A 24,201-nucleotide genomic window follows, 5' to 3' on the forward strand; every position below is an offset into this window, starting at 1 on the left:
TATTCAGGGTGTGAAATGAATAGTTGAACCTGAACTCCCTCTCTCTTTTTTATTAGTAGAAAGAAAGCAAAAGCCCTCTAGACCTGTTGTTGAATAGGCACAGCATAAAATGCAATGCTTATGATGATGAGAAAGGCCTGTCCAATCTTATCCACCTCAATTCAGTGAGTTCAGCCATATCCCCAGTGTCCTGTGCACGGAACTTCACCCCAAGAATCGGAACCCCGAAGGATACAGATGAGAATAGAGCTCCAGCTAACATGAATACACTCTCCAGCAAGAGAGCAGGGAAAAGTTCATTAAACAGGTGGAAAAAATGCTGCTCGGGAGAGTGAGGGAGTCTCAAAACGAATACGGATTAGATATACATTCCTGAGTGAGCTTAATTGACTTTTGGCGTAAATCATCCCACCAGGGTTGTCCCACCACCAGCACAACAGCAACGAGAAAAAAGCCCTCTTTTCTTATAAGAAAAGACAACAAACCTTTAAGAGCAACCAGAAAACGAATCCCATATAACTTTCATGAGGGGGAGGGGGAAGAAAACCCCCACTTACAGGTTGATCCACCCCTTTAATAATGCTAATGTAAACCCATCAAAGGAGCCGTGGCACCGCGAACTGAACAAAAAAACAAAAGATAAGCCATGAAATATTTCGCTATCGAATTGCGTGGCGATGAATATGGAAAGCTATTAAAATGGAAATCACCAAACACCGAAATGTGCTGTGCTACATGCACTGCACGCTGTGTGTGTGTGGTTCGAAGCAAAATGTCCGCCAAAAGTGATCGCAAATTTGGAATAAATTAAGCGCCTTTTTGACGCCAATCAGGTGAGGCAGCGGTGTGTGTGTGTGCGCAGCGTAGTAAGGTTGATGCGGTTTCCCGGGCTACACATGGCACACTGAAGCGAAATGAAACCGCGAAATCACACCCGATCTCGACCCGATAGCAAGCATGCCAATAAATGGACGCCAAGATATCGCGGGCACGGCTAATTTTGCACGGGTGCCCTTTGAATGGTAGCGATGCCGCCAAATTCCTTCCCTTTTGCTAAGCCGACCGGAAACGATCGGCTGGCTCTTGCTCTTCTAAAAATATCGCCTTCCACCTGATGGTTGAGGTTGTGTTGCTAGCCGCGATAGGTAAGAGGTTAATCATGCGGCTTATGATGTTGCGCGCCTCATGATAAATGCACGATGAATATTCATTTGGAAATGTTTTTTTTTTTTTTTTATTCAAAATCAACCCTCCCCCAACCAATACAGTTAGTAGTCAAAGAAATGGAAATAAAAATTAGCTGTTGCGTGCTGATTTTTTTTCATTTTTTGGCTTTTTACCTTCTATATAGGACTTCATTAGCGAATTTTGTGGGTCCTAAATTTTTGAGAACGAGAACATGTTTGACGTTTGAGCAAGCGATATGATAAGGATATAGCTGATTGATCAGATAAAAGTAAGCTCCAGTTGACCTTATTTTGAAGGCTAAAAAGGCTCTGAACAGATGAGTTGCTAAACTGTTAAGCTGTGACTGTAGAATAGTCTGCATTTACCTCTGATTAGTTGCACTTCTTGCACATTAAGCCGACAGACGCTCTGTAACCAAACTCGTCTGTGGCATTCAACCATGTATACCACCACATAGGTTTCAGCAGAAGCGGAACAAATAATTAGAACCCTCATAGGTTCTGCATACTCTCCCCAAGACTCTTATCGAAGCGCATGGTTGTATGCAACACGCCGAATTATCAGAAATTTCCTTCAATGAGGTTACACGTCCTCTAATAATACTTTAAAAAGGTTTAAAAATAATTCCAACTCTCGCTCTTCCCCAAAACCTCATGCTGGGCTGGCGATAAACACACTCAGCTGCACACTCTCCGGTTTCCAAACGACCGCTCAAAACTCAAGAGCAATCACATGCAACCGTTTTGCAGAGAAAAAAAGAATTGGCCGTTTATTGCTCATTTTATTTCTACGGCCATTTTTGGATGGATGTGAGTCGTTCGGGCCCTATCACCCTAACACCACGCAATTGGATAAAGAGCTCAGAGGCCACCACAATCGACAACTCTCCACGGTATGAACAGCATCCTCTCGAGTGAGTTGTTTAGTGGCTCTCATCCGCCAGTTCTAGATATATCATTGTTCCTCTAATGAACTTGCCGTTTGTGGGTTTCAACCTATTTGGGGTGGCCGGACGCGGATGGAGTTGAATCCTCGCGCGACACAGGGACAGTTTGTGGCTGAGCGAACATTCAAGTGGCTACACGTGACAATACCGTGCCTCGGTGCCTCGGATGGTGGGTGGGCAAAAGTTTATCAAACAAACTCAGCTGGTGGTGGGAGGATTTTTTAAACCACCTCCACGCAAAGGAGCGCTTCAGCAATGTTTGGAATGTGGATGCTCATTCCATTTCTTCCCTTTCGGCTCCCGGGGGGGTATTCAAAGGGGCAAAGATTAATTGCTCCGATACGTGGCGCATTTTGGGAAAGATGCAGAACAACGCCCTACTGTGATCGTAAAAAAACTGCAAAAAACAAACGCACCTAAACGGGGAATGCAAATGTGTTTGCGGTACTTTACTCTTTTCGGGGGGGAGTTTGTCATCGTAAAATCCTTCCCTGTACAACAGAGCATGGTTTGGGTCGTAAAGTTTCAAACGACCTTTCATGTTTGGATGGTCAGATAGTGCGAGTCGTCCAGTGCAAGGGAAAAAGGGTTAGTTCGTGCTTTCTTGCGAGTAGCTTCTGTTTGGAGGTGATTTGTGTTTTATCGATGATAGTGACCCCATCAAGAAATGATGGTTATCTTGGAAAGAAAGCTAAAAAAGCGGGTAATCGCCATTTTAAATTATACTTTAAGGCATTTGGGATTTTTTTTAAAGTAAAATATGCTTTCAAGATTAATTGGAATAATACCATGGCTTTCAAAATTATCTGCGTAAAAATTGAGCATGATTTTCAGCTGAGAGTGATTTTCCAACGGTCATGAATTCAAATTTTCAAACTCCAGCATCGAACGTCGCCTTGTAAACACATGGAAAACCCGATTTTCGTGAGCTCGCCAACGCTCCAAAGCAGTGCGATTTTCCCTCACTGGCGATTGTTTTTGTAAGTCGTTATGAGAGTTTTTGAGGGTTCAAGATGGCCGCACAAAAAGCTCGCGCTAGTGTGCGACTGTGCTGGTGGACAAAATTAAACGGCCAAAAAAAATGCATTCCACCATTTCTTCATCGCACCCCCCCCCCCCCCCCCTTATCCCTGCCTAAAAATTACCTACCTGTCCTCAAGTTCATTTCAAATTTGTCGAATCTTTCATTTTCCACAAGTGACAAATTCAAGGATTTTTTGTTAAATTTTGCTGTATATTATGTACAGTGGAGCCGGGCTTCTCGGGACTTGACCTCGCCCGGATTGGCGAATAATCCGTGTTTTTGAGTCAAATGATATATTTCACCACCAATTCCTTATTTATTTTTGGAAAATTGTCTTATTTTTTGATAAAAATAACCCAGTTTTTATTAACTTCATGTTTTTCCCATGAGAATATACGAAATTTTCCTTGAATTATCATGTCTTGTTATGACAATGTGCTCTTTTAAGCGCTTTTTCAAATATCCTTCTCATAATGCAATGTCACCATTGTATTGAACAGTCATTTCTCGACAGCACGGATAAAAGGTACCCGGATAAACGGCGCTCCACTGTACTTCAATTTAACTTGCAAGCACGACTCACTTTGGCACAAAAGCTCACTTTAAAAAGGACAGATAGAGAAAATGAGCGAGAAGCAGTGATTTTTTACGTCAAAAACCGTCGCCTTGCACAACGGGACAAACAACACGACGAACCCTGCAGTCACCATTTGACAGCACGCGCATGATTTGTTGACAAACAATACAGCTTCGCCCTCGAAGAAAAATCGAAACCAACAGCACACGATCAAAAATGAATCGTGGAAAAATTACGTTCGGCAAAATAAATCTTAAATCGTCTGCGCCAACATCGAGCACAAATGATAGCGCGGAGATTCCCTCAACATCTACAGGTAAATGCAACACATTTCACAGCTTTTGCTTGCCCTTTCTGTAACACCGGAATTTTAATTGCTTTCAGAAGCGACCGTGTCCGGGTTTGGTTCGTTCGGGCGCAAGGACAACGCCCAAGATGAAGCCGTGGAGCGCATCTCGGCCGAGCTGGACAACAGCAAGCTGCAGGAAGTGATGGGCATATCCGGCTTCGGTCGCAAGCAGGCCAAACAGTTCGACATCAACGAAATGATACAGAAAGCGAAACAGAACGCACCGAAAGCGGCAGTAGATGAAAAAGCCATCATAGATCCGGATGATGAAAGAAAAGGCAAGGACGATGACGATGATGATGAGGAAGAGGAAGAGGACGAAATGATTGGTCCAGTACCAACAGCTGCTGGTGGAGGAGCTACCGACAGTCGACGTAAAAAAGCCCATAAAGAGGAAGACGATTCCGACGACGATGATGATGATGATGATGAGGAAGACGATGAGTTTGATGAGGACGCACCGATAAACAAGCTGCCCCACTCGCACGAGGTAGAGATGCGGCACGGCAGCAAGGCGGTCATCGCCCTTGCCAGCGACCCATCCGGCGTCCGTCTGGCTTCCGGTTCGATGGACTACAATCTCAACTTTTGGGACTTTTCCGGCATGGATAAGTCGATGAAAAGCTTCCGTTCGATGCAGCCGTGCGAGAACCACCCGATCCGCAATCTGTCCTACTCCTTCTCGGGCGATATGATGCTGGTCGTGTCGGGCAGCTCGCAAGCGAAGGTGCTCGACCGGGACGGGTTCGAGAAGATGGAGTGCGTTAAGGGCGACCAGTACATTGCGGACATGTCGAAGACGAAGGGTCACATTGCCGGGCTGACCAGCGGCTGCTGGAGTCCGGTGCGGCGGGAGGAGTTCCTCACGAGCGGCATGGACTCGACGCTCCGCACGTGGGTGTTTGCCAAGACGAAGGAGCAGCGTGCGGTCATTAAAACGCGTGCCCAGGGCGGGCTGAAAACGATCCCCACCAGCTGTGCGTACAATCGCGATGGCACACTGATCGCGGCCGGGTGTAGCGACGGTTCGCTGCAAACCTGGGACACGCGCAAAATGTTCGTGCACACGACGCACTGCATCCGGGGCGCGCACGCCAAGGGAGCGGACATCTCGTCCGTACTGTTTTCCTACTCCGGCTTCCAGCTCGCTTCCCGCTCGATGGACGAAACGCTGAAGCTGTGGGATATGCGTGCGTTCAAGAAGCCGCTGCACGTGTTCGGCGGGTTGTTCAGCCGGTACGATACGACCGACTGCTGCTACAGCCCGGACGATACGATGATCCTGACCGGAGAGTCGCTGCCGAAGGGTACGCAGCAGGCCAACCTGTACGTGTACGATACGAAAACGTTCGGGCTGGTGACGAAGCTGCCGATTACCGATTCGCACGTGATCCGCACGCTGTGGCATCCGAAGCTGAACCAGATCTTTGTCGGCTGCGGCAATGGCATCATACGGGGGCTGTACGACGAGAAGCGCAGCATGCGCGGTGCCAAGCTGTGCGTGGTGCGCACGCACCGCAGGAAGAAGGAGTCGGAAATTCAGGGCACGACACAGATCATTACCCCGCACGCGCTGCCCATGTTCCGGCAGGAGAAGACGCGCTCGGTGCGCAAGAAGCTGGAGAAGGACCGGCTCGATCCGGTCAAGTCGAAGCGGCCCGATCTGCCCATCACCAGCGGGCAGGGTGGGCGTGTGGCCAGCTCCGGCGGCACGCTGTCGTCGTACGTCATCCGCAACCTGGGGCTGAGCAAGCGGGTGGAGGATGATCAGGATCCGCGCGAAGCGATCCTGAAGTACGCAAAAGAGGCGGCCGAAAACCCGTACTGGATTGCGCCCGCGTACGCCAAAACGCAACCGAAACCGATCTTCAACAGCGAAGATGAACCCGACGCAAAAAAGACGAAAACGGAGTAGAGATTTACCGCTAAATACATACATTCTGACATACATTAATCCTATATTTGAACAAGCAGTCGTAATTGTAGGGGGGGTGGGATTGCAGCGTTGGACAGGGTTAAAATATGCCATCCTGCAGCCGGAAACAGTCCGATACGATCTTCCACTTATCGCCCTGGGCGGTGATCATGAACGTTTGCTGGAATGGTTTGGTCGGGTTCTCCTGAAACCGCACCGTGCCGGACACTTGCATCACGAACGTTAGCTGCGATGAGACGGCATCATCGACGATCGGCTGCGCATCGAGCGTGGTAATGGTGTGCTCCGAGCGGGGCAACTCGTGGAAGTACTTCTGTATCTCATCCTTCCCTTTCGCCCCGTTGCCGTTCCACACGAGCAGTCCCGTGTCCATGTACAGTCGGGACATGTGCTGAAATGGAAAATGAAAATGGGTCCATTAAACAAGGGTCATCCAGAGGAAGAATTAAGGAGCTGTTTACCTGTCGCTTTTTGTCTACATGGTCGTAGTAGAGCTTCACGAACGCTTCCGCCGTGGTGCAAACGGTGTCGATTTTCGTCCGCATGTCCTGCAAGAGAGGGAAGGGCGAGACGCTAAAGTAATTCAATTTCTTTGTGCTGCTTGCACTGCGTAAGGTTTACCTTATCAATTGATGCAGAAGCCATTACGAAAGATGTGAAAATTCCAACCGAAAGTAAGGAAAATTGAAGAAACGTGAAAGGAACGGTACCGGCTTGCACGAGATTTGTATTGTTTACGTTTTGTGTTATTTGACGTTTGCACAGTGGGAGTTGAATCAGGACAACGGCTTTACGGTTATTCCTCTTGCATATTTACATCATGTAATAAAAGCATTTAAGTGTTTTTTTTTTTCATAAAAAAAAGTATTTCTAAACATCCAACATAAATATAAACATTAAAACATTACTCGTTTACACAGAGATTCGTTAACGTACCTACTGTTTGGCCGTTAGACATTCCCAGGTGTGCGCTGCTTGGAATGCGTCTGTTAACCTGTCAAACAATTGCGAAGCAGGCGCGAATAGTTGTTTACCTCGGATCATTCAATAAATTACAACACACTTTGTACGTTTCGTGCATAATTTCGCCGCTCGAATCTTTAAAACATTATCGTGCCTTTTTATTGCAAAGAAAAATGGACGTCTTGGCGACGTGTCGACTGTGCCTCGAACCGTACGCACCCGTAAATGGCAGTTTCTGTCTGAGCAACGACTCCTTTCAAGCGGCGATACAGCGTGTATTCTCCTTCGAGGTGAGAACTGCACCGATATTTATTGTTACCAGTACCTAATCTCTTAATTATACTGCCTTTTTTTTCGTCGGCAGCTTAAACCGGAACAAAGCCTGCCCGAATATGCATGTGGCATGTGCTCGATCAAAGTATGGGAGTTCTTCTCCTTCAGCAAGTTGGTAGAGGAGAACCAACAAAAACTGCTGTGTTTGGTGCAGGCGAATGTGGAAGAGTGCAACACCCTAATGGAGGACAAAAAGAACGTTATTATTATTGTGGATGACACCGATAATGTTGCGGCGGCGAATAGCGCGCCCCCAAACGCTGCCATTGATGACGGGCCGCAGACCGAGGTCAGTGCTAGTGGTACTGGCACGCCCAGGTTGGAAGATGGTACAACAGTGGAAAGAGTGGCTTCGAAAACAGTTGGGACGATTGATGGCATTGAGCTTGATGAGCATATCCTGCAAGAGCTGGAAAATGAAGACACCGAAAATACTAGACCGCGTGACGTCAACAAGAACTTGGACAAGCCTCGTAAAACCGCAAAAATACTATTACGATCTATTTATATGAAAAACAAACTCAAATCTCTATCTTGCGGTCGGTGTAAGCAATCATTTGCCCAAAAGAGTCAGCTAGCTAGCCACAGTTGCAGCTCGCCTCGCTCTAAAATACGATCCGTTGAGCAGGCGAACGGCGGCATGGCGCAAAGTACCGGCGATCGGAAGCAGTCTAACACGGAAACTCATAAGCTAAGCGATGCAGAAGAAGCTTCGGACAATGATCTCCACGTTCTCGCATTATGTAGAGCAATGCTCGATACTACTGACTCAAGCCTGAGATCGAATGAGGAAGAAGAAGCATCCAATCTGCCACCGGCCGATGGAGCGTCCTTCCCATGCGATCAATGCGAACGTACCTTTCCCACCAAAAAGCAGCGTACCAAGCACCAGTACCATCACAAAACGACAGAATGTCCGATCTGTGGGAAAGAGATAAAGCGCAAGTACCTGAAATCACACGTTGCCGCTCACGAGGGCGCATTTCGCTGTGAGATTTGCATGACCAGCTACTCAAGGATGCACGAACTGCGCCGGCATAAGGCGGCGAAACATTTTATCCATGACACGTTTGCGTGTGCGGAGTGTAACCGCAGCTTTCCGAATGGGAAGATGCTGATCGCACACCGACAGAAGATGCACCGAACAAAGTGCACGCTCTGCGATCAAATGATAGGAGTCGCAAAGATGAAGCAGCACATTGCTTGGCACGAAGCGATGGAACCCGAAGGGAGCAAAAAACGTCCGGAGACACAGGACGGTCGGTTCCGGTGTGACAAGTGCAAGCAAACGTTCACCTCCAAGAAAACGCTGAGAGGGCACCTCAAGAAGGCTATACCTTGCCAGTGTCCCATCTGCAAGAAAGTGTTAAATCCCCGAAAGGCAAAACAACATCTAGAGGCCCACAACGGTCCGTACCAGTGTGAAAAGTGCGACAAATCGTTCGTCAATGAGCGAGGTTTAAGAAGGCACACCGCAAAGGCTTTACCGTGCAGGTGTCCCACCTGCAAGGAGGTGCTAAGCCCTGGCAAGGCCAAAAAGCATCTGAATGCACACAAAGAGTCGTTGCGGTGTGAACAGTGCGGTAAAACGTTTACCACCAAATCGAACTACAAGAGACACTGCGAGAAGATTTGCAAGGGGAGAGAAGCCGGAGATGCTACTCCAAGAGTGCCTCGGTTCCGGTGTAAGACGTGTGGCAAATCGTTTGCAAATGAGGTGCTTTTACAGAGTCACAGGGATCGTAGTACACCTTGCAAGTGTCCCATCTGCAAGGTATTGCTAAGACCCAAGAGGGCAATAGCCCATCTGGCATCACACAAACGTGCATTCCGGTGTGACAAGTGTGGGAAAGCGTTCCACAACCGATACAACTGGCAGCAGCATGTTCAAAGAGATGTGCCCTGCAAGTCTCAATCCAAGGATTACGCGTTGAAGGTTAAAGTTGAAGTGCAGGAAATGTAACCTTTATCAATATTGTACTAAATTTTAAGTATGTTTGTACATGTTAAGAAACATAAACTAGCCAAACTTTTTACAGAAAATGCTTTCGATGTTCTTTTAGTTAAGATGACTAGAGGTGTATTGCAATACATACAAAAAAAAACATTTATCGTGCCAGACCGTAAGCAAAACGAATGAGAGGGTGCGAGTATTTAGGAGGCACTGTGTTGGTTAACGGAAATTTCGAAATTTAATAAACATTTGACAGTTCGTGCTGTTGGACGGTTTTTTAGCTTTTTCTTCCACGGGCAGTTGAACCGATGTTTGTGTCTACACTTACAATTTTTTATAACGATTAAAACCATATTTTTAGACGTAATATAAACAATTAAGAAAGAAATTTAAGCATTGATTCGGTTACGCGTTCTTACAGTTTGGCCGTTAAGCACTCCCAGTGTGCGCTATTTGGACAACGAACTGAAATGTCAAACGCAATTTAAAACAGGCTCATCCGCACTTGTCTACTTGACTAAATAACCAAGAATTTTCATGTTTTAGCATGTTTTGGCTTGCAATGTTTTAGTTCACTTAATAATGGAAAGCATGGCAACATGTCGACTCTGCCTCGAGCAGTATTCTGCCAAAAATAGCAGCTTTTGCATACTGAATGAAGCATTTCAAGCAGCATTACAGCGGGTATTTCCGTTCGAGGTGAGATTACAACGATGTTTACTGTTACCCGGTTACAGAAGCCCTAACCAAATTCCTTTTCTTGTAGGTTCACCCAGAACCTAATTTGCCGGATTATGCGTGCGGCGTGTGTTCGGGGAAGATTTTTAACTTCCACTCCTACGTCGGCTCAGTGGAGGAGAACCAACGTAAACTGCGTGAAGGGTTTCTGATGCTTGCGAACGGTTCAGAAAGTGATTGCACCACCGAAAACGACCTAACAACTCGATCTGACTGTGTGCGGATTAAGGAAAGCTCACCCCCACTCGCGAATGACGGGCGGCTGGACGAGGTTAGCGTTGGTGGTGCATGTGTGTCCAAGCTAGAAGATGACACAGGGGAGAAAGAAATGGCTACTAAGGTAGTTGGGTTCATCGATGACATTAAGGTTGAAGAATACATTATACAAGAACTGATACCCGAGGAAATCCCTAATATAAGGAATTGTGAAGAAGAATCGGTCGAACCTTGTGAAGCTGCGAAAGATATCGTCCCGGTTCGGTCCGTTTCCGAGCACAATGATGACGCAGGGAACGATGCACAAAACGTGGCAAGCTACACTTGCAGTTGGTGTAAGCGAACGTTTGCCAAAAACAGTCACATTTGTATCTCGTACGATTATAGCGCTAAGAAAAAGTTGCACAATTATAGCTCTCGAACCCTTGTACAACCGAATGGTAACATGGGACACAAAGACACTCCAAATGCTAGCGATCGGAGGGAGTGTGAAGCTCTTTGGTCAAATGTTGCTGAAGAAGCTTCCGAAACCGGTTCCCGATCTCCCGAACTACGCGGACCAATGCTCGATAGTGACGCAAGCATGAGATCCCGCAAAGCAGCGGCCAACGAAACGTCCTTTCCGTGCGATCAATGCGAACGTACTTTCGCCAGCAAAAAGCAGCGAAATGACCATCGGTACCATCACACCCAGACACAGTGTCCGATCTGTGCGAAACAGATCAAACGCAAATACTTGGCTTCGCACGTTGCCGCTCACGAGGGTGCATTTTGCTGTGAGATTTGCATGCGCACCTACTCTACGCGCAATCATCTGCGCAGGCATAATGCTGTGAAACATTACATCCGCACCACATTTCCATGCGCGTTGTGCAAGTGCAGCTTTCCCAATGCAAGTGCGCTGATCATACACCGGCAGAAGATGCACCGAATACAGAAGTGTTCGGGGTGCAATAAAATGATAGGACCAGCTAAGATGAAGGACTATCTAGCTGCGCACGAAGGTGCGCACCGGTGTGGCATGTGCGGTAGAACGTTTGCCTCTAAAAAAGGTTTGAAGAGGCACACCCAAAAAGCTATACCTTGCAGTTGCCCTATCTGCAAGCAAGTGCTAAGTCCCGGGAAGGCAAAAAAACATCTGAATGCACACAAAGAGCCGGTGCTGCGGTGTGAAACGTGCGGTAAAGTGCGGTTTACAGCCAAAGAAAGGTTGAAACTGCACATCCAGAAAGCGGTACATTGCAAGGATATGGATGGAAATGAAGGTCCTACTGGCAAGAAAGGGCTGGCACTTGAAGCGACAACAACAGATGCACACGTGGCCTCGTTCCGGTGCGAAACGTGCGGTAAAACGTTTAGCAAAGCGCAAGGTTTAAAGACGCACACCGAAAACGCTACACCGTGCAAGTGTCCCATCTGCAAGAAAGTGCTCAGCTCGAAAAAGGCCAAAGAACATATGGAAGCACACAATGGAGCGTTCCGGTGCTCGAAATGCGGTAAAACGTTCGCCAGCAAATGCAGCTGGGTGAACCATAGTCAACGAGTTAATGCTTGTAAACCTCAATCAAAGGACTGCGCGAATAATGTAGGTGCGATTTTGCAATAAAAAATATAATTTATCTGAAATGGTGTACATGTACAGAAAATAAAATAATAATAAAAGTTCAATCAAAATAACGGTTTTTGTGCACGTCCCCGACCGAAACGAAAATAAACAGCGTTTGAAAATGCGTGCCCCACCGTACCTGTCAAAGCTGTCACTCGCAAGCGCGTTTACAGCCGCCCGCCCTGGTTGAGCGCTTGACAATCGACGCCATTTTCCGATTTGCCATTTTTATAAACAAAGTGCTTGTGGACGGATGCCGTGTCGCCGAGTCGTCGTGCGTGTTATTTCACCCTACTGACGACCATGTTCAACGCCGAAGTCTGGAAGCTGTGGGAAAGAAGCGGAAAAACCGAGTTGTAAATATCCCCCGTTTTTCTCCAAGCCCGTCCCGTATCGCTTGTGCATCTGCTCGTGTGTCGGTGGAACCATTGCCACTGCAAAAAGATAGGCCCTCACTCTCCGCATGTGTGTGTGTGTATGTGCGCCATGTGAAAACGTCAAAGTGACGAAATTCGCTTGCCTCCTCCGGATGGTGCGGAATTTCTAAAACCGGCAAAATGAATGGCTTCCCCTCCACGGCCCTTTTGCAAAGGGTTCAGGACAAGCGGAACGCAAAAATGCTCACGTCTCACCGACCGGGCGCACTAGATAGCTGCTGGATGCGGTCCTTCCCTTCAGCACCATCAAACCACCCTACCCACCCACCAGTAGCCCCCCGCCTGTCTCTGCTCCCTAAACCACTGCCCATTCACTAACACAGTGCGTATTACTATGTTCTCTTCGTGTTGTTTTGTTTATGTGACCGTTCCTGTGTTCCCGATGGACGGCGCCATCCATCCAGCTTGAAACACTGCAAGGGACTTCTGAAGGACGAACAGCAGAGTCCACTGTTTGGGAAGGGCGAGCGCAAGAATGGCATCTCCCGAGCAATCTACGAGCTCGTCTCGCGGGGCATCCACGGGCAGGTGAAGAAGGAGAGCGTGCTGCAGATGCTCGGAGAGCTGGTGGTAAGTAACACGCGGCCGGCCCCACACTGTAGCCTTGATTCACGCAGCTGCTTTCCACTTCCAGAGCCTACACAGTGACGTGCCGTCGATACTGTTGGACGTGTTCGGGATATTCGACGCGGAAACGGCAACCGCGGGCTCGGGCGACGGTGCGCCGCCGAGCGAGGAGCGGACCAATTTTTGCTACATCGCCAAGGAATCGGAACGGTTCGTGTCGGAGAAGCTGCTCAAGGAGCGGCTCGAGATCGACACGCTGCAGGATGTGGGCACAATCAAGAATCGTAGCTTTTACACACGGTTTATCAAAGTGAAAACGAAGCTCTAGTAAGTCCTTTACGCGTCCAAACCCCATCCCGTAGGCTGTAATTTGTGTAATGTCTTGGTTTTATTTTCGGTTTTCCAGCTACAAACAGCGCCGGTTTAATCTGTTTCGCGAGGAAAGCGAAGGGTACGCCAAGCTGATGACGGAGCTGAACCAGGAGTTCAATCAGGAAACGATGACGGTACAGAACGTGCTGGAAATCATCAAATCCCTCATCGGCTGCTTCAATCTCGATCCGAACCGCGTGCTCGACATCATACTGGAGTCGTTCGAGGCGCGGCCCGAGCAGGATCGCATCTTTATTCCACTGCTGCAGGCGTACATCAACGACGGTAACATCATCTGCGAGGTGCTCGGGTACAAGTATCGATACTTTGCGGACGCGCAGACGCCGGGGTCACTGTTTAAGGTCACCGCACTGCTGCTCCAGCACGGTGTCATCAAGCTGGACGATATTTACGCTTGGGTAGGTCATTGGTTGTTTGCTTGCAAAATGGTTCCTCCCATGTTAATGTCCCCGTTTTGCAGTTAAATCCACCGGACAAATCGATCGTGGCGGACTGGGAGGCGGAAATCGCGCAGGCGAAGGAGTACGTGCGCAAGCTGAACGTTATCCTCACGAACAAGGACAAGGAGCCGGAGCAGGAGCCCGAGTTCGAGACGGCGCCGGAAAAGTACGCCCTCAACCAGAAGTGGGGCCTGTGCGAGGCGCTGCTTACGATCGGCGACTGGAACACGGCCCAGCAGCTGATCCGCAAGCTGCCGGACCAGTCGGTCATGGTGCACGAGCCGATCGCGCGGGCCCTCTGCCGGCTGCTGCACATGATCATCGAGCCGGTGTACCGGCTCAAGTGTGCGCTGCCGGCCAACATCAAGGGGCGCGCCATCTCGATGTACGGCGTGCTGAACAAACTGGCCCCACCGCCGGTCACCTCGCTGACCAAGCTGCGGCTGCACGCGTTCCCGATGTTTGTTGCGCTCGGCCCTTCGCTGCACTACGATTCCGTGCTGCTGTACAAACTGTTGCGCCTGATGCGCGTCATACTGACCGATATGAATGTGGATCCGCTGAATCCACCCAGCCCGGGAGCGGGGAGTACGCTGACGGAGCACGAGCAGCTGTACTACGACATCCTGTCGCTGTTGGATGCGGCCGTGCTGCCGTCGCTCGCGTACATGGACTGCAACTGCTGCGTGGCGGAGGAGATTTGGTCGATCGTGAAGCTGTACCCGTACCAGTATCGGTACAGCTTGTACGCGCGCTGGAAGAACGATACGTTTCAGCTGCAGCCGCAGCTGATACACCGGCGCGGCACGGCGCAGAAGCAGATCAAAGCGCTGATGAAGCGGGTCAGCAAGGAGAACAGCAAACCGGTGGGCAGGCTGATCGGCAAGCTGAGCCACTGTTCGCCGGGCTTTCTGTTTGAATATGTAAGTGGGGTGATGGGGCTTTTGCTCCCCTAACTACTACTAACTGCTAACGTTATTCGTCTCTGTCTCGTAGATTCTACTGCAAATACAGATCTATGACAATCTGATTGCGCCGGTCGTGGATTCGCTCAAGTATCTCACCTCGCTCTCGTACGACGTGCTCGGGTACTGTCTGATCGAGGCGCTCGAGCAGGTCGACCGGAATCCGATGCAGAACGATGGCACCAGCATCTCGCTGTGGCTGCAAAGCTTGGCCAACTTCTGCGGTGCGATCTACAAGAAGTACAACATCGAGCTGAGCGGGCTGCTGCAGTACGTGGCGAACCAGCTCAAGTCCCACAAAAGCCTGGACCTGCTCATCCTGAAGGAGGTGGTACAGAAGATGGCCGGCATCGAGGCGGCGGAAGAGATGACGAACGAGCAGCTGCAGGCCATGTGCGGCGGGGAGCTGTTGCGCGGCGAGGCCGGCTACTTTAGCCAGGTGCGCAACACGAAAAAGTCGTCGCAGCGGCTGAAGGAGGCGCTGGCGAGCAACGATCTGGCGGTGGCGCTGTGTTTGCTGATTGCGCAGCAAAAGCACTGCGTGATTTACCGCGAGACGGCCCAGAGCCATCTGAAGCTGGTGGGCAAGCTGTACGACCAGTGCCAGGACACGCTGGTACAGTTTGGGACGTTTCTCGGGTCGACCTACTCGGTGGAGGAGTACGTGGAGCGGTTACCGACCATACACAACATGCTGCAGAAGTATCACATACACTCGGATGTGGCGTTTTTCCTCGCGCGTCCCATGTTTTCGCACGCAATCAATGTAAGGCGTGTCACCAACACCACGTTGCCTCAAATCGTTATGAAAATGTCGCTTTGTTCCTCTTTCTTTGTAGCAAAAGTACGACCAGCTGCGTAAGGCGGAACCGAACGGGAAGAAGCTTTCCACCTCGCAAAAGATGGCCAAATACCTCGAGGCAACGGCCCACGTGATGAATCCGGTAATCGAGTCGGTGCGACCGCTGCATCCGCCCAAAATTTGGGAAGACATCAGTCCCCAGTTCCTGGTCAGCTTCTGGTCGCTGTCGATGTACGATCTGCAGGTACCGATGGAGAGCTATCAGCGGGAAATTAGCAAGCTGAAGCAACTCTCGATGGCGGTGATGGAGTCGAAGGAGCAGAACGCTTCAAAGAACAAGAAGGAGCAGGAACGGTACGTGGCGCTGATGGACAAGCTGCAGGACGAGCGGAAGAAGCAGCAGGAGCACGTGGACAAGATCATGCACCGGCTGACGAACGAGAAGGACTACTGGTTCCTGTCGCGGTCGGCCAAATCGGCCAAAAACGAAACCATCACACAGTTCTTGCAGCTGTGTTTGTTTCCGCGCTGCACGTTCACTGCGCTGGATGCGATCTACTGTGCAAAGTTTGTGCACACCATCCACAATCTAAAGACGGCCAACTTTTCCACGCTGCTCTGTTACGATCGGGTATGTGTGTTTGATTGTGGAAGGTGAAGCTGTAGAAACACTGGATGGTTACACTTATCCATTTTAATGTCTCTTTTTGCACAGATATTCTGCGATATTACCTACTCCGTCACTTCCTGCACCGAGAACGAGGCCACCCGGTACGGACGGTTCCTGTGCGCGATGCTCGAGACGGTGATGCGCTGGCACTCGGACGAGGCGACGTTCAACAAGGAGTGCGCCAACTATCCCGGCTTCGTGACCAAGTTCCGCGTCAGCAATCAGTACTCGGAAGCGATCGATCACGTGAACTACGAGAACTATCGGCACGTGTGCCACAAGTGGCACTACAAGATCACGAAGGCGATGGTGTTCTGTCTGGACTCGAAGGACTACATGCAGATCCGCAACTCGCTCATCATACTGATGCGCATACTGCCCCACTTCCCCGTGCTGACCAAGCTGTCCCAGATCCTGGAGAAGAAAGTGGAGAAGGTACGCGAGGAGGAGAAGAACCAGCGGCAGGATCTGTTCGTACTGGCATCGAGCTACATCGGGCAGCTGAAGGCAAAGGCGAGCCAGATGATGCTGGAATCCGATTTCCATCAGGTGCCGGAGAAGACGTTTAAATCGGCAGCGGCCACTACAGCGACAGCAACGGTCGCGAGCGATCAGCAGCAGCAGCAGCAGGGAGCAAAGGCGTCAGTTAATGGTAGCGATGTGAAAGGTAGGCATTTTTTTTTTTGTAGAGAGCGAGTTATTGGGCTAAGAATCGAGTAATAAATCAAAATATTTTCTTTCTAGCAGGACAAAGTACAAGGCAAACCAGTGGAACAGGAGGCGGAGGAGGAGGAGGAGGCTCGAGCAATTCAGGATCATCGATCGGGAACGGTACCACGGGTGGAAATGCGGTCTCATCCTCATCGTCCGGCTCGGTGGGCTCAAACGCGAACGGTAGCCTCGGTGCGGGAAGCGAGCGCGGAGCAGACGCGATAAAGAAGGAACCATCATCATCGTCCGGTTCGCGCGACACTGCCAGCTCCTCGTCAACGAACCGGGAGTCGTCCGTTTCGACGTCGCGCGAAAAATCCTCCAAAGAGATCAAGCGCGAGGAGCGTGCGCGGGAGAAGGAACGGGAGCGGGAGGAAGCGGCAGCTGCCGCCGCAGCACTCGCGTCGGATCGTAAGCGGGAGAAGGAAAAGCGGCGCGATAAGCGAGGTATGTAAAGGGTAGAAGAGTGAGAGTGTGAGAGAGGATGAGAGAATGTGAGAGAGGATGAGAGAGGATGGGAGAGGATGAAAGAGTGTGAGAGAGGGTGAGAGAGGGTGAGAGAGTGAGTGAGAGTGAGAATGAGAGAGTGAGAGAGAGTGAGAGAGAGTGAGAGAGAGACTAAGAGAGAGAGAGAGAGAGAGTGAGAGAGAGAGAGAGTGAGAGAGAGAGAGTGTGAGAGAGGATGAGAGAGTGTGAGAGAAGAGTTCATGATAATCTTCCCATTTCGCAGACCATTACGAGCACGAGCGTGAATCGAGGGCCAGCACACGGGACCTACCGCCAAGGGATCGCAGCGAACGGGACCTGAGCTCGGTGTCCAATTCCAGCAACGAACAGCAGCACAGCAGCAGCACCCGACGCCCACCGGAGCACGATAGAGGTACGTTTAGTGCGGTGAAACATAACTACCAACTGTTCCTTTTCTCATATGCCCTTTCTCATCTTCCACCATTTCCAGAGATGAAACGCCGCAAGCTAGAAGGCTCTAGCTCCTCGAAGGTTAGTATACTGGAGGCGTGGCACGGTCGGTAATAAGGACCGTCCGGATGGTGTCTCTTCGCAAACTCGAAAGGTTGGCAAACAAGGATGGCCCAACATGTCCAGGCGCTTCTGGAAAGCAGAAGAATGTCAACGCAACCGATGGTGGGACATTCTTCCGTTAGAGGGTCGCTGTTTTGATTGGTGTAGTATTGATGGTGTCGTGCAATAGTCGAGCAAGGAACAAATGAATTGTTAAAATACGGAACACGGCACTAAGAGAGAGGGGTTTTTTGATGTGCGGTTGATCGTTGCGGGGATTTGTCATACTTCGTAAGGCCACGCGCTGTTTTGGGATCAACACTTGTCGAATACCGCTCCCATCAAGGGCATTGCGCCGAGATGGAGGAAGAGTCACTGCTAAGCACCCCAAAGGATGGTCGTTTGCGTTTCCCGTGTTGAGGTTTTTTGGAAATGAAAAGGCTGCTGGTGATCGAGAATCGAGCAAGATGTCTTCTACACAGCGACCGACACACCCTGCCCGACGAGTAAATCAAAATGCAACACAGGGACAATCGCGACTGCGTGGGGTTTCTGTTGAAGACAATCAAGAAACAAGAACTAGCTCTTGTGTTCGACCGGGTTTTTTGGTACCACCAGACACCGCAGTGACCAAAGTGAGATAGAAAAGTGCAACAGGTCGTTGTGTAAACTGGTTACAACAAAAATCATGCCAACGGAAAACAGAGGTATGTATAGTGTGTGCAGGACACTTCATCAAAACAATTATACTTTCATCTTTGCCGGGATATCCTAGGAAAGGATTGAGTTGAACAACGGTTGAAGTTCAACGGGAGGGAGAACGATCGTTTTTTAAATGCAATAGTTTTCAGTTCTAAAAATTTGGCTTTTAATAACGGTGGACACGCTAATACTCTCCTAATCGGGCCCGGCTATCGGATACCTTAACTCCCACTGACACTCCCACTGTCCTTCTCACTACACGTGACACGTGGGAACAGGGCGGTTTTAAAAAAAACCGGTCAATCCCAGAGCGCTTGAATCCCTTTTGCTCTACTGATCAGTTGCGAACGAGACGAAACATCAAGACGGGAGAAGTATTTGCGGTGGGATAAGTGTGCTTGCAAGGATTTCATTATTAATCGCCCCTTCTTGTCCTATCTCTCTACCACTCACCCAGAGCAAGCACAATGAGGGTGCCAGCTCCAGCAGCTCCAATCAGCAGCTACTGTCCGAGTCGAAGAAGGAGCGCAGCAGCAAAACGAAGGACAAGCGCGACAAGACTGACGAGGAGAAGGAACTGCGCAAGGAGCGCAAGCTGGGCCGAAAGCGGGTACATATCATATTACTATCCAATTGTGGTACACGCCTCCGTCCATCAGTTTGACGCTAATTAATTTGAACTTCCTCTATTGACTTTCCAGCAGGATCGCAATTCCGAGGATACGCTGCTGGCGGACAAACGGCTCCGCCGGGAGGAGGAAAAATCGAGCAGCAAGCTGCTCTCCCACCAGAACGGTGACAACGATCGCGATCTGCGGCACCTATCGCCGATATCGTCCTCGCACCGGGAAAAGCACCACCATCATCATCTCGGCATGGCTCCGTGTTCGCCCTCCTATAATCCATCGTCGCCATCAAACTGTCGTTCGCCCGCCTATCATCCATCGTCGCCACCCTACTGTGCCGACGATTATCGCGAACGGTCACACGATCGCGGGCTGGATCGGGGCGAGAAGCAGTACTTTACGAAGACTTCCCGTACCCGCTCGGGCCATTAAGAGAATTAGAGACAAAGGTAAAGAGAGAGAGAGAGAGAGAGAAAGAGAGAGAGAGAGAGAAAGAGAGAGAGAGAGAGAGAGAGAGAGAGAGAGAGTTGTTAGTTGATTGTAAAAACAAACTCCACAGCGAGTAAAATGAGGAAAATAACTATTTTTAAAGAATAGAAAACATAATAGCGATCACACACGGACACACACACATACACAAATAGACGTAATCAGATACACACAGGTACACGGTAATGAGTCCTTTACAGTGGACCCTATTTTGGGATCTCTTCTTCAGCTCTTGTTCTGTGTTGTGTGGTTGTGGCTGTAGGTTTAGTACATTGTATTACAAAGGACACACAATTTCCCTTTATTTCCCTTTCCTCCCCTTTTTGCTCTTGATTTTTTGCTGAAGCATTTTGTTGATTTTGATGCCACGATCCGACACGACAGGAATTACACGTTCCGATTTACAGCCGGGACAAGATTTACAACCTATACAGTTCAGCTACAGTGTTCATGTGCATTCGGATGTTTAGGAGAGCGTGGGTAGTGCTCAGTTAGGTTAAGCCAGATAGCTACTAGATAGCGCAAAAATTACACCGATTATGAAGAGAAAAAGAGAGAGAGAGAGGGGAATAAACTCAAACCTCTCTACGTATTTGAATTGATCCTCAGCCGTGCTTTTAATTATTGGTCGATCGCCACGTGCTGTATAAGCGCGTGTGTAATCTGTTCAGGGAAGAACTATTACCAGTCTTTACCTCCTGAGTTGTGTAAACTTTAGCAACTCCAGTTTGTTACGAATACACACATACACTACACACCAACACAGAGAGAAGTAATCACGGAAAGGAAATCTGTATAGTTTAAGCCCTAGCCGATATAACGATGTCAGAAATCGGAACGTTAGAACTTAAAAAAACAAATAAAACCCATAAACCACGGGAGGGAGCTCTTGTATTAGCGTAAAGCCGATTGTTTTCGATTTTATTTGGTATCTACTCTCGGTGTAAGGGGTCTTTAAGTGCGTGCTTGTTTTTTTAAAAATAGTATGCAATCTCGTACACCTAAACTTGAGCTTATGGCCTTTTTGCAGCCTATTTAGTTATCGGTTCTACCGAATAGTTGTGAAGTGTTGAGATTTGCGAGTTAATTATAAAACTACCGTAATAGCTCACTACGCGAGTCTTGGCCCTAAACTAAACTAGTTCCTTAAGATAAAACATCCTAGCGCCGGGGAACAGTGCGAACTTCCCGTCGACAGCAAGATCAGTGTGTTCCAGTGTGCTGATGCCTTCCCGCTGCAACCAGTGACGCCACAGCAGCTGCATAAAACCGCTGCTACTTCCCATCGATCCATAATAGCAGTGGAAGTTATCTTGCTTTCCATTAGTTGTGTTTAACAAGTAGCAAACACGGCGTCACACGAGCGTGCAGGCGTTGATGCTGCGGGTCGGTTTTGGGTTTAAGTCGACCGATGGTTGATTCAGGTGCAGGTTCGATGCGGAGGGCGATTCAGTTTTTGCCTGCAGTAACGGTGTACCTTCGTTACAGACCATCGAGGTACGATTGCGGCGCTGTGAAGTGGAATTAAGCGGTGAAGAATTGATTGTTTAAGAGTGTCACACCGTCTGCGCGGTATCTACTTCTACTCACCCGAAGCTCCGCACTGGAATCAGTGCTCGCCTGACGCCGCAACCGCCACCGACAGTTCCATCTCTGGTAGACGAGCGAGTTGAAGAACGCCTGCAGAGGGTTCGTGATGGCCTGCAAAAGGGTAAGTAGCAGCTCTTAGTAACTCTTCTTCGTTTGTACCTTGAACCTCGATCTACCCACCATAATGTACCACACGGTGATCACCATCGGGAAGGGCAAGCTGTACCACATCGTCCACAGCACAATGCCGTTCACCAGATTCGGCAACCAGCAGATGTAGAACACGAGATTGATGAGCGAGAACTTAAGCTTAAACTTGGTCATCAAGTCTCGCTCCGTGTTGGACATTTGGCTGAAGCGGGCGAGCAGCTGCCGATCTACCTCCCGCGATGCTTGATAGTAGAGGATGGGGTTGGCAACCATCACGGCAATCATCGGACCGTACGTCATCACGTAGTTGGGAAGGATGCGCATGTACGCCGTTGTCATGTCGTGAACATTGTGGCAGCTTTTTTGGAAGAGAGAGAGAGAGAGAGAGAGAGAGAGAGAGAGAGAGATAAAGAAGATCGATTAGTGATCAAGTGTTTGATTGCACAAGAAAGATCACTTACTCTGCATCCGGTACGTAGAGTACGGTCAGCCCAATCCCGGTTAGCAGTGCCGATATGCTCCACACATAGTAGTGGTACGTTCGCAGTGCGTACCGTGCCCCACTCAGCTGCCTCCGTACGTTGATCGCATAGCAGAGTGTCCACAGCCAGGTGCACATGTAAAAGTACTGTATCCAGGCGGACGAAACTGCACAGAAGATCACGTTGGTAGTGTCGTCCACATCGCTGTCCGGAGGAAGGACATCCTTGATGTACTTCCACAGTGCTGAACGCAGGAAGACACCCAACGAGGCACAGAGATCAGCCACCGCCAACCATACGATGATCTGGCGGCCCAAGTTTTGGCTCGATAGGGTCAGCTCACCGCCCCGTCTTCGCCGGACGGCATGATGGCTGGGTCCGTCCTCGTGTCGGATCCAGATCTGGATGAGGGAGTGGAGTGGTATGGAGAATGCATAAGCGTTTTAATTGGTAGAAAAGTGCCTTATCGTGGCTAACCTCCCCAAAGCAGAGCAAGATTAATTACGTCAAAGGGATGATCTAATGGAAACCTTTCTAATCGACTATGTAATAAGCTCGGACAGACAAAAAAAGGCCTAGTACCGTAGGTCAATTCCTCTCTGTGTGAGAGAGAGATAGGTGAAAGAGAAGAGTCTCAGACGTACCAGGAAGAGAAAAATTGTTTTTTGTTTATTTAATTTCTGCTCCACCGAATACCGTTGGACCCCTTAAGCTGATAATGGGCGGTGGTGGCTGTACGGTAGAACGGTGATTTGTGCAGGAAATGCGCTTGAATTAAAATCGTTCCTCGAGAAGCTGCTCAAACCAACCGTATTATACATGTGATAAGCTTTGGGCTGTGGCTGAGGATGTGGAAAAAATATCAAAAACTGGACTGCCTGATCTTGATCGTGATTCAAGCCGAAAGGGGAAGCATGCTTCAACGAGATCTGTAAGGCATTTGTGCAGGTAAATACGAGATCTTGGCGTGATCGCGTGACGAAGAGATCTTGTACGTTTGAAAGATAAGCTCAGGTCCGATAAGGCCCACCGTGGTGGTGCGAATGACCTCGGAGAAAAACGGGTTTGTGGGACCAAAATAACAAGCACAGTGTCATATGCAAGTCACCGGCACTTCCTATCTATTGCAGGTCCGCTTTTGTTTGTGCGCTTTTCCCCCCATTTTCCGGTCCTTTGATGCACAGTGAGCCGAAAATCGAAACGTGTGGTACACGGTGCACTTGGAGAGCTTCCTCAAGGCACCACCAAAGCCACATATACACTTATGCTTTCTATTCATAATATACCCCCTTTCAAACTGTGTCCGGATGCTCACGATATCCCTGAGAACTTGCGTACGTTACCTGATAGACGGCACCGGCTATTCCGAATATGGACGATACCAAGCACACCACGATGTACCCGTCCGTATCGAACTCGGACATCAGCTTGATGGCGGGCGGTGATCGTATCCGGTTGTGGCAGCAGAACGTCTGTATCGTTGGGTCTGCCATTTCCGAAGTTTCGAACCAATCCGACGACAAATGGTGACAAATCAACCAACTTGGTTGGACGCACTGGCACTACTGGTGCTCGGGATCGTCTTGGACATTTTGATGGAATGATGATCAAGATGATGCTTGAAGCACACAGCACAAGACTCACTGGTTATCACTTGTTTCGGCCACTCCCGAAAAAAAAGCCTTATAGTTGGAGGTACAGTACACCAAAAAACGACTAATTCACTGAAGTGAGGGGAGTAGCTCAGGATGCATAAAAAAGCGCGGATTGCGCTCTTTATCAATCTCTCTCCCTTTCCAATCCTTACGCTTGACGTGATCATGCAATGCACGAGTTCTAAGATGACTGATAATGGGGTGGTAAGACTGGGCGGCGCATTGGCCCGCATCGGATTCGCGGCGGAAGAGTAAAGAAGAGTTATTCCAATGCCGCTCTCTGATGATGTCTTGTTGCCACTGACAAGCAGAATTGGCAAGAAGTTCAAACTGATTGTATCTTATCCACCTACTAGCCCTTTTTCCTATCACACTCAACCCCATTCTGGGGTGTTCGTTCCCGTGACACTGGACGTAATATCATGCCCTCGAGAGAGCATGGTGTGTGTAAGCGCGCGTTCGGTTGGGGTGCTGTAAATCACTGATAAGAAGCCGGCATTACAAGCCGTTTGCCGTTGGGTCGAGCACGAGATGACACCTAGACGCGCAGGCCCGTACTCCCAAGTCTGCCCAGGTCTTGCCAGTACGAGCTGAAAAGGGTGACTAAAGGCGGTCTCTTGCGATGCACACACATAGAGTGAGGTTCGGCGTTTCTTGCCTGCGCGCCATGAA

At 49.3% G+C, this 24,201-nt stretch overlaps 6 protein-coding genes across 8 annotated transcripts; 4 read left to right on the top strand and 2 right to left on the bottom strand.

The window, feature by feature from the left end:
- The first annotated feature begins 3,867 nt into the window (after positions 1–3,867).
- On the top strand, positions 3,868–6,038 carry LOC120958276 (gastrulation defective protein 1 homolog). Its single transcript, XM_040380960.2, has 2 exons — positions 3,868–4,051; positions 4,120–6,038. Exons 1-2 carry the CDS (start codon positions 3,952–3,954, stop codon positions 5,997–5,999), a joined length of 1,980 nt encoding a protein of 659 aa, XP_040236894.2. The 5' UTR covers positions 3,868–3,951; the 3' UTR covers positions 6,000–6,038.
- LOC120958279 (NTF2-related export protein) lies at positions 6,019–6,773 on the bottom strand. Its single transcript, XM_040380961.2, has 3 exons — positions 6,642–6,773; positions 6,482–6,568; positions 6,019–6,411 (listed from the first exon to the last, which is right to left on the bottom strand). Exons 1-3 carry the CDS (start codon positions 6,663–6,665, stop codon positions 6,100–6,102), a joined length of 423 nt encoding a protein of 140 aa, XP_040236895.1. The 5' UTR covers positions 6,666–6,773; the 3' UTR covers positions 6,019–6,099.
- A 221-nt stretch (positions 6,774–6,994) lies between these two features.
- On the top strand, positions 6,995–9,471 carry LOC120958978 (zinc finger protein 729-like). The gene is made up of 2 exons (XM_040382074.2): positions 6,995–7,273; positions 7,348–9,471. The coding sequence occupies exons 1-2, from the start codon at positions 7,001–7,003 to the stop codon at positions 9,277–9,279; spliced, it is 2,205 nt and encodes a 734-aa protein (XP_040238008.2). The 5' UTR covers positions 6,995–7,000; the 3' UTR covers positions 9,280–9,471.
- Positions 9,472–9,794: 323 nt separating this feature from the next.
- Positions 9,795–11,860, top strand: LOC120957676 (zinc finger protein 845-like). Its single transcript, XM_040379994.2, has 2 exons — positions 9,795–9,969; positions 10,037–11,860. Exons 1-2 carry the CDS (start codon positions 9,853–9,855, stop codon positions 11,828–11,830), a joined length of 1,911 nt encoding a protein of 636 aa, XP_040235928.2. The 5' UTR covers positions 9,795–9,852; the 3' UTR covers positions 11,831–11,860.
- A 165-nt stretch (positions 11,861–12,025) lies between these two features.
- LOC120956560 (THO complex subunit 2) lies at positions 12,026–20,556 on the top strand. Of its 3 annotated transcripts, none has more exons than XM_040378109.2 (13): positions 12,026–12,186; positions 12,672–12,837; positions 12,902–13,161; positions 13,241–13,625; positions 13,688–14,590; positions 14,664–15,398; positions 15,472–16,065; positions 16,150–16,771; positions 16,849–17,262; positions 17,546–17,695; positions 17,774–17,814; positions 18,995–19,147; positions 19,242–20,556. In XM_040378109.2, the coding sequence occupies exons 1-13, from the start codon at positions 12,134–12,136 to the stop codon at positions 19,593–19,595; spliced, it is 4,830 nt and encodes a 1,609-aa protein (XP_040234043.2). In that variant the 5' UTR covers positions 12,026–12,133; the 3' UTR covers positions 19,596–20,556. The 3 variants fall into 3 exon arrangements, with proteins under 3 accessions (XP_040234043.2, XP_040234041.2, XP_040234042.2); XM_040378107.2 differs by having other exon boundaries at positions 12,027–12,186; positions 19,239–20,556; XM_040378108.2 differs by having other exon boundaries at positions 12,027–12,186; positions 16,852–17,262; positions 19,239–20,556.
- On the bottom strand, positions 20,540–24,146 carry LOC120956706 (G-protein coupled receptor 143-like). Its single transcript, XM_040378397.2, has 5 exons — positions 23,218–24,146; positions 21,854–22,275; positions 21,423–21,750; positions 21,243–21,353; positions 20,540–21,163 (listed from the first exon to the last, which is right to left on the bottom strand). Exons 1-5 carry the CDS (start codon positions 23,365–23,367, stop codon positions 21,008–21,010), a joined length of 1,167 nt encoding a protein of 388 aa, XP_040234331.1. The 5' UTR covers positions 23,368–24,146; the 3' UTR covers positions 20,540–21,007.
- Between the last annotated feature and the right edge of the window lie 55 nt (positions 24,147–24,201).

Source organism: Anopheles coluzzii, chromosome 3 (assembly GCF_943734685.1).
Source record: "Anopheles coluzzii chromosome 3, AcolN3, whole genome shotgun sequence".
Lineage (NCBI taxonomy): Eukaryota > Metazoa > Arthropoda > Insecta > Diptera > Culicidae > Anopheles > Anopheles coluzzii.

Coding starts and splice junctions, on each gene's coding strand:
- LOC120958276 (XM_040380960.2), top strand. CDS start 3,952: ATGAATCGTGGAAAAATTACGTTCGGCAAAATAAATCTTAAATCGTCT. Junction 4,052..4,119: donor GATTCCCTCAACATCTACAG/GTAAATGCAACA, acceptor AATTGCTTTCAG/AAGCGACCGTGTCCGGGTTT.
- LOC120958279 (XM_040380961.2), bottom strand. CDS start 6,665: ATGGCTTCTGCATCAATTGATAAG. Junction 6,569..6,641: donor CTTCTGCATCAATTGATAAG/GTAAACCTTACG, acceptor CCTCTCTTGCAG/GACATGCGGACGAAAATCGA. Junction 6,412..6,481: donor ATGTAGACAAAAAGCGACAG/GTAAACAGCTCC, acceptor TTTCCATTTCAG/CACATGTCCCGACTGTACAT.
- LOC120958978 (XM_040382074.2), top strand. CDS start 7,001: ATGCGTCTGTTAACCTGTCAAACAATTGCGAAGCAGGCGCGAATAGTT. Junction 7,274..7,347: donor AGCGTGTATTCTCCTTCGAG/GTGAGAACTGCA, acceptor TTTCGTCGGCAG/CTTAAACCGGAACAAAGCCT.
- LOC120957676 (XM_040379994.2), top strand. CDS start 9,853: ATGGAAAGCATGGCAACATGTCGACTCTGCCTCGAGCAGTATTCTGCC. Junction 9,970..10,036: donor AGCGGGTATTTCCGTTCGAG/GTGAGATTACAA, acceptor CTTTTCTTGTAG/GTTCACCCAGAACCTAATTT.
- LOC120956560 (XM_040378107.2), top strand. CDS start 12,134: ATGTTCAACGCCGAAGTCTGGAAGCTGTGGGAAAGAAGCGGAAAAACC. Junction 12,838..12,901: donor AGATGCTCGGAGAGCTGGTG/GTAAGTAACACG, acceptor TTCCACTTCCAG/AGCCTACACAGTGACGTGCC. Junction 14,591..14,663: donor CGGGCTTTCTGTTTGAATAT/GTAAGTGGGGTG, acceptor TCTGTCTCGTAG/ATTCTACTGCAAATACAGAT.
- LOC120956706 (XM_040378397.2), bottom strand. CDS start 23,367: ATGGCAGACCCAACGATACAGACGTTCTGCTGCCACAACCGGATACGA. Junction 21,354..21,422: donor TCACCGTGTGGTACATTATG/GTGGGTAGATCG, acceptor ACCCTTTTGCAG/GCCATCACGAACCCTCTGCA. Junction 21,164..21,242: donor ATTCCAGTGCGGAGCTTCGG/GTGAGTAGAAGT, acceptor TCCACTTCACAG/CGCCGCAATCGTACCTCGAT.